Source organism: Copidosoma floridanum, unplaced genomic scaffold (assembly GCF_036245765.1).
Source record: "Copidosoma floridanum isolate Cflo_tuat_1 unplaced genomic scaffold, Cflo_Japanese_pri ptg000016l, whole genome shotgun sequence".
NCBI classification, from domain to species: domain Eukaryota; kingdom Metazoa; phylum Arthropoda; class Insecta; order Hymenoptera; family Encyrtidae; genus Copidosoma; species Copidosoma floridanum.
Window position 1 is genome coordinate 17,105,433 of NW_028321893.1, and position 16,756 is coordinate 17,122,188.

A 16,756-nucleotide genomic window follows, 5' to 3' on the forward strand; every position below is an offset into this window, starting at 1 on the left:
CTGTCCCAAAAGGGCCCCCTTACCTTAATTGTTGCCGCGTTATCGAAGTCTCTCTATACAAAATGCGAGCGAGTTAGTTGCAATTGAAGAGCGTTAGAACGAGCGTGACTTAAGTACTCGTCTGCTTCGATCGGCTTGTTTTTGGTCTTTATCGTACTGACCAAGCGACGCACGCTGGCCAAATAGAGCCTTCTTCTCTCTCCGTCGTCTAAGCACAGTCCATATTTACAATTTATTTAATCATTAGCGTCATTTTTCCGGTCTTCTTTTCTGATTCGCCTTTATTTTCATATTTGCTGTAAAGAAAAAATACAAGTTGTTTCCTATCATCGAAGAGTTCGTGTTGAGCGTTTTATTATTTCCCTACTCTCTACAGGCATTTGTCAACGATAACGGGTACGTTTCCCCCCCGCGACCTTGATATCGGTTTATCGCGACCTAGAGGCTCGAAACGAAACATTGGTAGCAGAGCGTGGTTGCCTGTACGAGAGCAGTGGAATTCGACAAACACGAGGAAATCTTCGATAACGGAGCTGTGCAGCTAGCTGGGACAGCAGGGCTTTCTGGTGGCATCGCAACGAGCCGCTTCTGTTGTCTACTCGTCTCATCGGTTTTACCACCAGCTTCTCCGAGAGCCATTTTTCGGCTACGATAAGTAGAGCAAACGGAAAAAGGTCTGTGAGTAGACAATTATCTCAACTTGTTCGGCAAATTTCGTTTTTGAAGGCTTCAAGGCCACATTCCGATCGTGCTATATCGAGCGAGTACGCCGATACATCTAGTCGCTTACTAGGAGAGCGTTTGTTTACTAGCGCGCTCGCTTTTCTCTGTTGTTCGCTGTAGTCGCTTGACCTCGCAGTGAGCCGCGACTCACAAGCATACTTCTCGAGTCGTTGTTTTGATCGCGTTAAACGCTTACGTCTCTAAGCAGCATGGATAAGCTTCACCAATCCCAAACAAAATTGACGACGAATATAACAAATTTCTACAACAACTCGACCGTCAAAGTCGCCGTAGAAAAACAAACTCTGTCACATTTTGAGACGCGGCTAGGCATTCTCGAGAACTATTGGTCAACTTTCATTTCTCGACACAAGAACTTGCTCGAGTACGAAGAGCAGCTAGCCGGCGATAGCTACTTCAAGGACGATGTATACTCGCTAGTTGAGCTGGCGTATAGCGACGCGAAAGCGCGCCTCTTGACGCGAATATTGGAGCTCAGGGGCCCCGCGCCGTTTCCCGGTCAACTTCCCGCGCCTATTATCAACGCTAATGCTGCGGAGCAATACGCGTCTTTGCCGCGGATTGCTCTGCCCACTTTCTCGGGTAAACAAGAGGAATGGGAGAGCTTCAAGCAGCGCTTTTCTTCGCTTGTCGTCTCGAAGGCCACCGTCCTGCCGATAGCAAAATTGCAGCACTTGCTCAACGCTGTGCAGGGCGCGGCTGCGCAACGTCTGAAGGGTATCGAACTCACAGATGCAAACTTCGAGGTCGCACGGACAAAGCTTACTCGTCGCTATGATAATCCACGCATACGTTTGTTTAACAGTATCGAGAGCTTGATTCAGCTTCCAGCTGTTAAAGCTCGCAATGTTGCGGATCTTAACGACACAATGGATCGTGCGGAGGAATCGGTTCGCGCGCTTATAGATCTCGGTTGTCCGATCGAGCAAACTAATTATTTTGTTGTTCATTGCGTCATTCGTAAGCTCGACTTAACGTCTCGCGAGGCATGGGAAGTTTCGCAGGAACGGACGGTTGGCTTTCCTTCATACGCAGATTTAACCACTTTCCTGATTCGCCTTCATTTTCATATTTGCTGTAAAGAAAAAAATACAAGTTTTTTCCTATCATCGAAGAGTTCGTGTTGAGCGTTTTATTTTTCCTACTCTCTACAGGCATTTGTCAACGATAACGGGTACGTTTCCCCCCCGCGACCTTGATAACGGTCCATCGTGACCTAGAGGCTCGAAACGAAACATTGGTAGCAGAGCGTGGTTAGCTTTCCTGGAGCGCCGAATTCACGCGCTCGAGCAGGCTCACGTCGGCCCGCACTCGAGCGACGCCGGAAAAGCTAACTCGGCATCAAAACAAAGCGGCGATCGTTCTAAACGCGTCGCGGCAAACGCTGCGCAAACGGACGAGTCCGCCGGAACAACAAAGAGCTGCGTAGCTTGCAAAGGCAATCACTACGTAAATAGGTGCCGCGATTTTAAATCCATGCCGGTATCGCAGCGCTGGGATTTATGCAAACGCGAGAGGCTTTGCGTAAATTGCCTGAGAGCGTCGCATTTTGTGGAAAAATGCCCCTCTCCCAATCGTTGTGTGACTTGCGATGCAAAGCACCACTCGAAGTTGCACTTCAAGAGAATAGCAAAGCCGCGCAACGAGGAGGTTTCCTCGCGCGCTAGCGCCCCTCGCAAGGATGACAATCCTTCGGACGAGCCTGCCTGCCCTCCTGTTGCTGCGCACAATGCATTAGTTGGTCGCACAATTCTTCTTGCGACCGCTGAACTAATCGCGATTGGCCCCAACGGCAAGCGGCTGCGCATTCGCGCTCTTGTTGACCCTGGGGCCGAGCGCTCCTTCATTACGCATCATGTGATCTCAGAGCTGGGACTTCCTTGTAGTTCCGTGAATATCAAGGTCGTCGGAGTAGGCGGAAGCGCTTCTTCTACAGCGCACCGCGAAGCTGAACTCAAGGTGGCACCCCGAGGCAAATCCAACTTAACGATCTCGGTCTCGGCGTTAGTGTTGCCTAAGCTCTCTCAGCCTCTGCCTTACAAGCATGCGGTTACCTCGGAATTGCCTCATATCCGAGGGCTCAAGTTAGCCGATCCACAGTTCTTCGAGTCTCGACAGATAGACTGCATCTTCGGTGCCGACGTCTATCCGTCGGTCATTCAAAATGGGACAAAACGCGGTCCAGCGGGCGCCTCTTTAGCTCAAAACTCCGCTTTCGGATGGCTGCTCACGGGTCCCCTGGCCAGCGTTGACACAAGCAACACGATGCACGTTCGTGCGTTTCACATTCACACTAATAATCTTCTTGCAGTAGAATTACAGAAGTTTTGGGAAATCGAGGAGGCGCTACGCAAACCTTTGCTCACGAGCGACGAGAGCAAATGCGAGGAGTCGTTTCATCAGACTTCTTTTCGCAATGCCGACGGCCGTTTCGTGGTAAAGCTGCCTTTCTAAAGCACGCCAAAGTTTTCCGCCTCTCGAGATATCGCCGCTACTTGCTTCATTCGCTCCGAGAAGCGCAGACATCGCGATAGCGATCTCGCTGAGTCTTATGGTAGCTTCATGCAGGACTACATAGACCAGCGTCACATGGAACCCGTGCCAGCTGACGAGCTCAGCAGGCCATCCTTTTATTTGCCTCATCATGCAGTGAGACGGCCCGAGAATCCGAGTAAGGTGCGCGTAGTCTTCAACGCGTCGCAAAAGGACTCAAACGGCGTCTCGCTCAACGACTTGCTGCTGGCAGGTCCCAAGCTTCAAGCGGATATCGCTCAAGTGCTGACGCTGTGGAGATTTTTTAAGTTTGTATTTACAACGGACGTAGTCCAAATGTTTCGACAGATCCTTGTGCACCCGGACCACAGGGACTGGCAACGAGTGCTCTGGCGCTCCTCCACCGCCGAGCCCATCACGGACTATCGGTGCACGACTATCACCTACGGGACGGCCTCTGCGCCTTACTTGGCGCTCAAGGTCATGCAAACTCTCGCCACGGACGGCGCCGAGACTCACCCACACGCCGCTGAGACACTACGCCGTCGACTCTACGTCGACGACCTATTTGCTGGAGCAGACACGCTGGACCAGGCGCGCGAGCGGCGCGACGAGACGATTCAGCTGCTGTCATTCGCCGGCATGGCGCTAGGCAAATGGGCAAGCAACAACTCCTTCATACTTGAGGGGCTTGAAGCAATGGCGGCTAAGGCCATTAACCTCAAGCAGGACGACGCCGTGTCAACGCTGGGCCTGCAGTGGCTGCCCAGCTCGGACTCCTTCACCTTCAAACCAAAGGGGATGCTCGTCGGTCATGAAATCACCAAGCGCGTCGTGCTGTCAGAGATTGCGCTACTCTTCGACCCTCTTGGCTGGATAGCTCCGATAATCGTAAGTGCAAAGATTGTTTTACAGGATATTTGGCTCCTCAACCTTGAGTGGGATGAGCTGCTGCCCGACGACCTCCAGTCACGCTGGACGCGCTTTCGGAGTGAGATGCAACAGATCTCGCTCATCAGCCTCCCGCGGTGGCTGGGTGGCCTCGAGGCCGAGGAATGGCACCTGCATGGATTCGCTGACGCCTCAAAGCGAGCTTATGCAGCAGCGATTAATGCGGTGTACCCAAATCGCTCTGCTCAGCTCCTCTTTGCAAAAACAAAGTTGGCGCCCACCAAAGTTCAGTCGCTGCCTAGACTCGAACTGTGCGGCGCAGTGCTGGCCACACGATTGGCCAAGCACGTGTCGGACGCTTCACCAACCAAGCCGAGTCGCATCCATCTCTGGTCAGACTCACGCGTGGTGCTGGACTGGCTGAAGACTCATCCGGCCCACTGGCCAACCTTCGTCGCCAATAGAACGAGCGAGATTCTCTCCGAGTTGCCAGCAGCTACGTGGAGGCACGTCAAATCCGCCGACAACTCCGCAGATTGCGCCACCCGAGGCCTCGCGCCTTCGGCGCTCGCTCAATTTCCTCTTTGGTGGCACGGACCTGTGTGGCTCACGCAGGAGCAAGAGAAGTGGCCTACTCAAGCTGCAGATACCACTCCCAACGACCAGCCGCAGGTGTTCGCGGCGCAGGAGGAGAGACCCAAGGACGTCTCTGTGCACCCGTGCCTTCCTCGTTTTCAAAAGTTCTCCAGCTTTGACAAGATCGTCCGGATGCTAGCTTACAGCTTGCGTTGGCGCGTTCGCCCCATCTCCCAAGAGCACCAGCCGATCAATCCCTTTCTTTCAGGCAAAGAGATTCGGCTCGCCACTCTTCTCTGTTTTAGAATTATTCAGAGTCATCACTTTGCTAGCGAGCTGGAGAGGTTGAAGCGTGACAGCTCTGTCTCCGCTCGCAGCCCTCTCCGTCGGCTGTCGCCTTTCATCGACGATAACGGAGTCATTCGAGTCGGCGGCCGCCTCGATCATTCAGCGCTTCCGTACAGCGAGAGGCACCCGGTCATTCTGCCGAGCCGTTGCACGATCGTCAGGCGACTCGTCGAAGACACTCACCAGCGGACCCTTCATGGCGGGGTCCAATTGATGCTGTCGCACTTACGTCGCTCCGTTTGGATTTCACGGGGCCAGCGCCTAGCGGTCGGAGTACTCCACCGCTGTGCTAAGTGCACGCGCCACGCTGCACGGAGCCCTAGCCAACTCATGGGCCAACTGCCGACTGCACGAGTCTCCCCGTCTCGTCCGTTCTCGCACACGGGTGTGGATTTCGCTGGACCGATAACCGTCCTGTTTTTAAGAGGACGAGGCGCTAAAACAACCAAAGGCTACATCGCCGTCTTTATTTGCACTGTCACGCGGGCAGTTCACCTCGAGGTAGCCTCTGACCTTTCAACCCAAGCTTTTCTTGCAGCCTACTCTCGTTTCGCTGCACGCCGTGGAGTTTGCGCTGTGCTGTACTCGGACAACGCCACGAACTTCAAAGGCGCAGCTTACGAGCTTCAGCGCATGCTGGCCAGCTCTTCATTTGCTTCAAACATCGCCGAGAAGCTGGCAGCTCAAGGGACGGACTGGTCCTTCATCCCCCCTCGAGCTCCTCATTTTGGCGGGCTTTGGGAAGCCGCCGTCCAAAGCGCAAAGCATCACCTCAAGCGCGTGATCGGCGAGACAAGGCTCACCTTCGAGGAACTGTCGACGTTGTGCGCCAAAATTGAGGCCTGCCTCAACTCAAGGCCACTGTGCGCCTTGAGCAATGAAGTTACGGGCGAGCTCGCCCTCACTCCGGCACATTTCCTGGTCGGCTCTGCGTTGCTCTCTCACCCCGAGCCATATGACGAAGCGCAGAGGCCAATGTCACCGTCCAACCGCTGGAAGCTAATAGTCGACCTTCGTAACTCATTTTGGTCCAGCTGGAGAAAGGAGGTCCTGCATCAGCATCTCAAGCGATGCAAGTGGCAGACTCCTCGAACGAATTACAAGAAGGAGACGTCGTTCTCGTGCGTGATGAACTCGCGCCCCCAGCCACCTGGCCCTTAGGTGTGGTAATTGCCACGCAGGCCGGGGCGGACAACCTTGTGTGCGTAGCCACGGTGAAGACGGCTGCCTCGACGCTTTCGCGACCAATTGTGAAGCTTGTTAAACTGTTAACTCAACCCGAGCTCGAGAAGTGCTATTCCAAACAATCAAAATAAACTCAGTGCTAATTAGTAGTTTATTCACTTACTAACCCATTAATGAATTTGATTTTATGTTTGTTTGCTTTTTTTTTCAATTGCAAAATTTGTAAATCCTTCATGTTCATGTCAGCTCGTGGCCAGGGTAAGCTACTAACACTATTGTATATAGCTGCGCTAGCTCTCGCCGTAGCAGTAGGTTAAGCTCTATTCGCTTACAGGCTTTTTTTTTCTATCTCGCTTTTTCAATTCATTTTGACGCGGTTGCCTCAAGGTGGGCGGTATGTTCACGTATGTGTGTATACGCTTATTAAGAGCGAAAAAGAGAGAGACGAAGGCCTCGTGGCACCGCAACGCGAGGAGGGGGGTCTCTCCCAAAAAGGCCCCCCCACCTTAATTGTCGCCGCGTTATCGAAGTCTCTCTATACAAACCGCGAGCAAGTTAGTTGCAATCGAACAGCGTTAGAACGAGCGTGACTTAAGTACTCGTCTGCTTCGATCGGCATGTTTTTGGTCTTTATCGTACTGACCAAGCAACGCACGCTGGCCAATGAGAGCCTTCCTCTCTCTCCGTCGTCTAAGCACAGTCCACATTTACAATTTATTTAATCATTAGCGTCATTTTTCCGGTCTTCTTTTCTGATTCGCCTTTATTTTCATATTTGCTGTAAAGAAAAAATACAAGTTGTTTCCTATCATCGAAGAGTTCGTGTTGAGCGTTTTATTATTTCCCTACTCTCTACAGGCATTTGTCAACGATAACGGGTACGTTTCCCCCCCGCGACTTTGATAACGGTCCATCGCGACCTAGAGGCTTGAAACGAAACAAAGTGATAGGCGCTTGTTTTATTATAATAATTATTCATTCGACAGAGTGGCCAGTGAGCGCCCCGGGTCATTGGGTAATAGGCGGTTAAGTTATTTTAATAATTGATTATTTAACAAAGTGTCCAGTAAGCGCCCCGGGTTATTGGTTGATAGGCGCTAGTGTCATATATTAATAATTATTTATTTAACAGGTGGTCAGTAAGCGCATCAGGTCATCAGGTGATAAGCACTTTTGTTATTGTGATAATTATTAATATAATAGAGTGGCTAGTAAGCGCCCTGAGTCATCAGGTGATAGGCGCTTGTGTTATTCCTAATTATTTATCGATCCAAGTTGCCAGTAAAAGCCCCGTATCATCAGGTGATAGGCACTTATGTTATTTTAATAATTATTTATTGAACAGAGTGGCCAGTAAGCCCCCCGGGTCATTGGGTGATAGGCGCTTGTATTTTTCATTAATAATTATTAATATAACAAAATAGCCAGTAAGCGCCTCGGGCCATTAGGTGATAAGCACTTGTTTTATTATAATAATTATTTATTCGACAAAGTGGCCAGTGAGCGCCCCGGGTCATTAGGTAATAGGCGCTTGAGTTATTTTAATAATTGATGATTTAACATAGTGTCCAGTAAGCGCCCCGGGTTATTGAGTGATAGGCGCTTGTGTCATTTATTGATAATTATTTATTTAACAGGTGGTCAGTAAGCGTTCCGGGTCATCAGTTGATAGGCGCTTGGTTTATTAGTAATTATTTATCGATCCAAGTTGCCAGTAAGAGCCCTGTGTCAGTGGGTGATAGGCGCTTGTGTTATTAAAAATTATATATGTAACAGAGTGGCCAGGAAGTTCCCCGAGTCATTAGGTGTGAGGCGCTTGTGTTATTTCAATAATTATTTATTAATAAGAGTGGCCAGTAATTGCCTCGGGTCATTAGGTGATAAGAACTTGTGTTGTTTTGATAATTATTTATTTAAAGGAGTGGCTTTTCAGCGCCCTGGGTCATTGGGTAATAGGCGCTTGTGTCATTAAAAATTATTTATTTAACGGAGTTGCCAGTGAGCGCCCCAGGTCATTTAGTGATAGGCGCTTGTGTTATTTATTAATAATTATTCATTAAACAGAGTAACCAGTTAGCGCCTCGGGTCATCAGGTGAAAGGCACCTGTGTTTTTTTAATAATTATTTATCAAACAGAGTAGCTAGTAAGTTCCTCGGGTCATGAGGTAATAGGCACTTGTGTGATTTTAATAATTATTTATTTAACAGAGTGGCCAGTAAGCGCCCCAGATTATCAGGTGATTGGCGCTTGTGTTATTTTAATATTTATTAAATTAACAGAGTGGCGAGTAAGCGCAAAGGGTCATCAGGTGATAAGCACTTGTGTTATTTTAATAATTATTTATATAATAAAGTGGCCAGTAAGCGCTCTGAGTGATCAGGTGATAGGCGCTTGCGTTATTTTAATAATTATTCATTTAACAGAGTGGCTAGTTAGCGTAACGGGTCATCAGGTGATAGGCACGTGTGTTATTTGAATAATTATTTAATCAACAGAGTGGGCAGTAAGCGTCCTGGGTCATCAGGTGATAGGCGCATATGTTATTTATAATTATTCATTGATTTAAGTTGCCAGTAGAAGCCCTATGTCAGTGGGTGATAGGCCCTTGTATTATTAAAAATTATTTATTTAACAGATTAGCCAGTAAGCGCCGCAGATTATCAGGTGATAGGCACTTAAGTTATTTTATTAATTATTTATTATACAGAGTGCCAGTAAGCGCCTCGGGTCATCAGGTGATAGGCACTTGCGATATTTTGATATTTATTTATTTAACAGAGTGGCCAGTAAGCGTTTCGGGCCATCAGGTGATAGGCACTCGTGTTATTTTGATAATTATTTATTTAACAGAGTGGCTAGTTAGCGTAATGGGTCATCAGGTGATAGGCATGTGTGTTATTTAAATAATTATTTATTTAACAGAGTGGGCAGTAAGCGTCCTGGGTCATCAGGTGATAGGCGCATATGTTATTTATAATTATTCATCGATTCGAGTTGCCAGTAAAAGCCCTATGTCAGTGGGTGATAGGCCCTTGTATTATTAAAAATTATTTTTTTAACAGAGTGGCCAGTAAATGACCCAGATTATCAGGTGATAGGCGCTTGTGTTATTTTTATAATTATTTATACAATAAAAAGCCAGTAAGCGCCTTAAGTCATCAGGTTATAGGCGCTTGCGTTATTATATTAATTATTTATTTATTAGAGTGGACAGTAAGCGCCCCAGGTAAATAAGTGATAGGCGCTAGTATTACTTATTAATACTTGTCCATTTAACAGGTTGGTCAGTAAGCGTTTCGGGTCATCAGGGATAGGCGCTTGCGTTATTTATAATCATTTATTTATCTGAGTTGCCAGTAAGCGCCCCATGTCATTGGGTGATAGGCGCTTGTGTTTTTAAAATTATTTATATCACAGAGTGGCCAGTAAGCGCTCCAGGTTTTTAGGTGATAGGCATTTGTGTTATTTCAATATTTATTTAATGAACAGAGTGGCTAGTAAGCGCATCGGGTCATAAGGTGATAAGCACTTGTCTTATTTCAATATTTGTTTATATAATGAAGTGGCCAGTAAGCGCCCTGGGTCATTGGGTGATAGGCGCTTGTGTTATTTTAATAATTATTCATTGAAGAGAGTGGCCAGTAAGCCCCTCGCGTCATTGGGTGATAGGCGCTTGTATTATTTATCAATAATTATTAATATAACGAAATAGCCAGTAAGCGCTCATCGTGATTGGGTGATAGGCGCTTGTATTATTTATTATTAATTATTAATATAATAAAATAGCCAGTTAGCGCCTCAGGTCATCAGGTGATAGGCACTTGTTTTATTATGATAATTATTTATTCGACAGATCGGCCAGTGAGCGCCCCGGGTCATTGGTTAATAGGCGGTTAAGTTATTTTAATAATTATTTATTTAACAAATTGTCCAGTAAGCGCCCCGGGTTATTGGTTGATAGGCGCTTGTGTCATTTATTAATAATTATTTATTTAACAGGTGGTCAGTAAGCGCATCGGGTCATTAGGTGATAAGCACTTGTCTTACTTCAATAATTATTTATATAATGAAGTGGCCAGTCAGCACCCCGGGTTATTGGGTAATGGGCGCTTGTGTTATTTATTATTAATTATTTATTTAACAGATTGGCCAGTAAGCGCTCTTTGTGATTGGGTTATAGGCTCTTGTATTATTCACTGATAATTATTAATATAACAAAATAGCCTGTTAGCGCCTTGGGTTATCAGGTGATAGGCACGTGTTTTATTATAATAATTATTCATTCGACAGAGTGGCCAGTGAGCGCCCCGGGTTATTAGGTGATAGGCGCTTGTGTTATTTTAATAATTATTTAATGAACAGAGTTGCGAGAAAGTGCATCGGGTCATCAGGTGATAAGCACTTGTGTTATTGTAATAATTATTAAAATAATAAAGTGGCTAGTAAGCGCCCTGAGTCATCAGGTGATAGGCGCTTGTGTTATTAATAATTATTTATCGATCCAAGTTGCCAGTAAGAGCCCTGTGTCATCAGGTAATAGGCGCTTGTGTTATTTTAATAATTATTTATCAAACAGAGTGGCCAGTTAGCGCCCCAGGTCATTTAGTGATAGGCGCTCTTGATATTTATTAATAATTATTCACTAAACAGAGCAACCGGTAAGTGCCTCGGGTCATCAGGTGTAAGGCACTTCTGTTATTTTAATAATTATTTATTTAACAGAGTGGCCGATAAGCGGCCCGGGTTATTAGGTGATAGGCGCTTCAGTTATTTTATTAATTATTTATTAAACAGAGTGGCCAGTAAGCGTCTCGGGTCATCAGGTGATAGGCACTTGTGTTATTTTGATATTTATTTATTTAACAGAGTGGCCAGTAAGAGCCTCGGGTCATCAGGTGATAGGAACTTGTGTTATTTTGATATTTATTTATTTAACAGAGTGGCCAGTAAGCGCCTCGGGTCATCAGAAGATAGGCACGTGTGTTATTTTAATAATTATCTATTTAACAGAGTGGCCAGTAAGCGTCCTGGGTCATCAGGTGATAGGCGCATAGGTTTTTAATAATTATTCATCGATCTGAGTTGCCAGTAAAAGCCCCATGTCAGTGGGTGATGGGCCCTTGTATTATTAAAAATTATTTATTCAACAGAGTGGCTAGTAATTGACTTAGATTATCAGGTAATAGGCGCTTGTGTCATTTTAATAATTATTTATATTATAAAGTGGCCAGTAAGCGCCCTGAGTCATCAGGTGATAGGCGCTTGCGTTATTATAATAATTATTTATTTATTAGAGTGGCCAGTAAGCGCCTCAGGTTATTAAGTAATAGGCGCTAGTATTATTTATCAATACTTATTTATTTAACAGGGTGGTCAGTAAGCATCCCGGGTCATCAGGGATAGGCGCTTGCGTTATTTATAATTATTTATTAATCCAAGTTGCCAGTAAAAGCCCCGTGTCATCAGATTATAGGCACTTGTGTTATTAATAATTATTTATCCATCCGAGTTGCCAGTAAGCACCCCATGTCATTGGGTGATAGGCGCTTGTGTTACTAAAAATTATTTATATAACGGAGTAGCCAGTGAGCGCTCCAGGTTTTCAGGTGATAGGCATGTGTGTTATTTCAATAATTATTTAATGAATAGAATGGCCAGTAAGCGCATTGGGTCATTAGGTGATAAGCACTTGTCTTATTTTAATAATTATTTATATAATGAAGTGGCCAGTAAGCGCCCTGGGTCATTGGGTGATAGGCGCTTATGTTATTTTAATAATTATTTATTGAACAGAGTAGCCAGTAAGCCCGCCGGGTCATTGGCTGATAGGCGCGTGTATTATTCATCAATAATTATTAATATAACAAAATAGCCAGTAAGCGCCTCGGGCCATTAGGCGATAAACACTTGTTTTATTATAATAATTATTTATTCGACAAAGTGGCCAGTGAGCGCCCCGGGTCATTAGGTACTAGGCGCTTGAGTTATTTTAATAATTAATTATTTAACATAGTGTCCAGTAAGCGCCCCGTGTTATTGGGTGATAGGCGCTTGTGTTATTTATTAATAATTATTTATTTAACAGGTGGTCAGTAAGCCTTCCGGGTCATCAGTTGATAGGGGCTTGGTTTATTAATAATTATTTATCGATCCAAGTTGGTAGTAAGAGCCCGGTGTCAGTGGGTAATAGGCGCTTGTGTTATTAATAATTATTTATCCATCCAAGTTGCCAGTAAGAGCCCCGTGTCAGTGGGTGATAGGCGCTTGTGTTATTAAAAATTATATATGTAACAGAGTGGCCAGGAAGTTCCCCGAGTCCTTAGTTGTAAGGCGCTTGTGTTATTTCAATAATTATTTATTAATTAGAGTGGCCAGTTATTGCCTCGGGTTATTAGGTAATAAGCACTTGTGTTGTTCTGATAATTATTTATTAAAAGGAGTGGCTTGTCAGCGCCCAGGGTCATTGGGTAATAGGCGCCTGTGTCATTAAAAATTATTTATTTTACGGAGTAGCCAGTGAGCGCCCTAGGTCATTTAGTGATAGGCGCTTGTGTTATTTATTAATAATTATTTACTAAACAGAGTAACCAGTAAGCGCCCCAGGTCATTTAGTGATAGGCGCTTGTGTTATTTATTAACAATTATTTACTAAACAGAGTAACCAGTAAGCGCATCGGGTCATCAGGTGATAAGCACTTGTGTTATTTTAATAATTATTAATATAATAAAGTGGCTAGTAAGCGCCCTGAGTCATCAGGTGATAGGCGCTTGTGTTATTTTAATAATCATTTATTTAACAAAGAGGCCCGTAAGCGCCCCGGGTAATTAGGTGATAGGCGCTTGTATTATTTATCAATAATTATTTATTTAACAGGGTGGTCAGTAAGCGTCTCGGGTCATTAGGTGATAGGCGCTTGTGTTTTTAATAATTATTATCCATCCGAGTTGCCAGTAAGCGCCCTATGTCATTGGGTGATAGGCGCTTGTGTTATTCAAAATTATTTATTTAACAGAGTGGCCAGCAAGTACACTGGGTCATCAGGTGATGGATGCTCGTGTTGTTGGACCTTATTTGAATCTCGCGCGTCGCCTTTGGTACTTTTTTTTTTATCTAGTGATTTTTTACGTTGGATAGGTTTGGTCCTAGAGAATTCCCAAGGCTGGCTGGAACCATAGAGATATTAGAATAGAGTAAGCTAATGCCTGAAAACTGCGTCAGACGGTGCAAGAGAGACAGATGCGAGAATTTTTCTTTGTTTCATTTTGTTTTTCAGCCATTCAGCGCTTGGAGAGGGAGTAGAGCCAATCACAGCGATCGGCTAGAGAGAGACGGAGAGAGACTTTTGCATCTGTACCTCTTGCACCGTCTGACGGGCTAACTTACTGGCAGCAGTATATCTTGCGCACTCTATTCTAATATCTCTATGGCTGGAACTATATTCCAACACTGCACCATAGACATATAAGAACCATAGACTGCTTGTTTTTGTGTACAACGCTAAAGCAAGAGTAGAAAGAGACAGAGCATTGAGCGTGAGTACCTGTCTCTTTCGCACATTTCTAACGGTAGAGAGATCGCATTAGTCGGACTTGGGCCGTGGGCACATGGAGAGCGTTACGCGTACCACGTAACTATTTGAGCCCATGAGAGTGAGAGAGAGGTTCGCGTACTTTACCTCTTTTTCACTCTTTAGGTTCAAAAGGTTACGCGGTACGCGTTACGCTCTCCATGTGCCTGATGCGGCCTTAGTGGAGTGAGCTTTAAGGGAGTGAGGAGACACCGATGGAACCGTTGCTGATTGGTCAGTCGCCATGTAAGGCTTTTGGGGACTTTCGTCATGTACTTGTATATATGTTTGTATCCTTATATATATTTGTGTATTGTAACGTATATATATGCTCAATGCTGCGTTTTCAAGCTCACGCCTATTTCCACGAGCCTTAAACGGCGGACATTATCACCCTACTTCCTAGAAGCTCACTTACTTAGTTTACTGTTATGGTTCCGTACTTGTTTACAGTGAATTACGTATTATAGTATTCTTCAGTTATTTCTAGATGACAAAATTTTTTTCTTCTTCTGATTTTCTATTTTTATGTATTTTTTCAAATGGAATTACATTTGGCAATACCAAGCTAAAATCCTTTATGTAATACCATACGTTAAACCAAATGTTATACCACACCTAGACGGCAAAAACTATCCATGCAAAATGAATTCATTTAGTACTCAGGTAAATTTAATGAATTCATCTAAATTCCGTAATATGAACGTAATATGAATTCATCATGAATTTATAAACTCAACAAATTATGTCCTAATAATAGAGTTCATAAGAATTCATAAAGTATTCTCTAAATTTAAGAAAAATAATTAAATATTTGGAAAAAAAATGCAGTGACTGAGTCTCGAACTCGGGCCTTCCGGGTCCGGGTGCCAGCTCGTAGCTCTACCGTTGAGCTACAGAGTACTTCGACTAAAGAAGCAATCCTGTTCTACTGAAGATGGAGTTTAATTTATTTTATTTTATTTCGCATAATACTTACCAACAAACCATATTTTCTTCATCATAGTATAGTTTTTATTAAAGTAAAATTTAAACATGATCCAGCATTATTATATTACATTCGTTATTCGTTGTAATAAATAAAGGTTATGATACAACACGTACACTCAAAGTGTTCTGAAAGAGTTCATTAGGTATTCATTTTATACTACAGTGTTGCCAGATTGCAAAAATTAGCACTTTTGTGAATAAGTATTTTATATGTAAGCGATGTTGTATATATAAAGAAAAATAACATTGTCAAAATAAATAATCAATTTTAGCTTTTAAACAAGCAAGTTTATATTATAATCAAAGTAAGGTCCAGACGTTATCATAAGCACAGGGGTAGGCCAACGAACGTATGTAATCTTCTTGCAGTGACATATCTGATTGCTTATAGCAGAGCGGTGAGACGGTTACTTTTGGGCGCAGAGATCATGGGGTCAATCCCCGAGTAGGATGTATTTTTTTTTATTATCACGATATTTATGATTATAATTTTTTTTTCCAACGTTTTTTAAGCATTACCAACTAATCAAATTAATAGGTTTCAAATTATAAAATAAATAAGCAAACAAGTGTACACTTTTGTTTCCAATTATAAGAAAATTATTTTTCTAGCAACCTTACTAACTAGCAATGTTTAAAGAATTACATTTTTCACTAAGCATGAATAACTAGACATTTACTAAACATGAAAATTAAGGTAATATTTTTAACATAAACCTTATAACAAAAATCAAAATAAGTGTGCAATCATTGTTTTTTTTATAATACGCAACCTCTTACTTACTTGACGTAATTATTTATTCGGAACGTTTTATGATCATTGTTTTCATCAAAATAAATATAGTCACAAAAGCGTATTATTCTACTGGTGATGGGATGCGTTTACCAAAGTGTAAGAATTCAATCTACAAAAGTACATATAAGCGAGCACAAAAGGCATTACTCACAATTGGCTGTTGGAAAAAACAATTATTCATTATATAAATCAAAGTGAAAAAAGCATATTTAGAAATTTAAAAATACTATAAAGAAGCATGAAACATGAAACTAACTGAAGAAACTTAAAAATATATCGTGCTTAAAGTATTTTATTTATTAAAAAAAAAATTTCATTAATTTAATGAACAAGTGTAAGCTCAATAACGGTACATTCGAAAAATATCGGATTATTAAAAACATTGAAATGTAAGCTAACACATCAAATATAATTATATCGACGGTTATGCAGAAGAAGGAGTCAGCTCAAGGTTTGGATAAAGGTGTCAATTCAGAATTTGATTTAAAAATGTGTTAGCTCAAACTTATGTTGAAGAAGGCGTCAGTTCAATTTTTGGTTAAAGAAGGTGTCAGTTGAAAACTAATTTTTTTCTTTGGTTTTGTAGTGACAGCATTAATTATAGCTCAATTTCTATGTTTTATTCAAGACTAGAAGACGTTTTTACTAGTTTATTATTATCTAAATGCTATTTAGTATAAAATACGCTCTATAACTAATCCCAAGTAAATAATCTCAATTAACCCAACGAAGTTACTGGATGGTATCTAAATAACATGCATTATACCTATTTACTGAATAAATAAAATCACAAACAACTAATCCCCAATAACCTAATGTGCTATAGCTTGCCTGCAGTTTTGTTTATTTCCAAATAATAAAAATCCCAAACAGCTAATCCTTAATGACCCAATGCACTCGCTTGTCTGCACTTTTGTTTATTTTCTAAAACTTTGCACACTTACAAACTCTTCTTTGAAATTAAGGAATAGTAGAACATCTAAGTGAGTACAACTTATGCTGAATTAAGAATAAATTTTAATCAACGAAAGCATATATGTGTATACACATATGTATACACAAGTGTATACACAAGTAAAGGTTAAGCTTCGGTACATACTATATACAAACATATGTAAGTTTTTGTTTTTAATATTGTGTTGTGTGTTAGCTCAATTGGTTACG

The 16,756-nt window shown here is 43.1% G+C and overlaps 1 protein-coding gene across 1 annotated transcript; it reads left to right on the forward strand.

The window, feature by feature from the left end:
- Positions 1–932: 932 nt before the first annotated feature.
- Positions 933–6,213, forward strand: LOC111643981 (uncharacterized). Its single transcript, XM_089592341.1, has 4 exons — positions 933–1,757; positions 1,899–1,918; positions 1,965–3,180; positions 3,262–6,213. The coding sequence occupies exons 1-4, from the start codon at positions 933–935 to the stop codon at positions 6,211–6,213; spliced, it is 5,013 nt and encodes a 1,670-aa protein (XP_089448467.1).
- Positions 6,214–16,756: the final 10,543 nt, after the last annotated feature.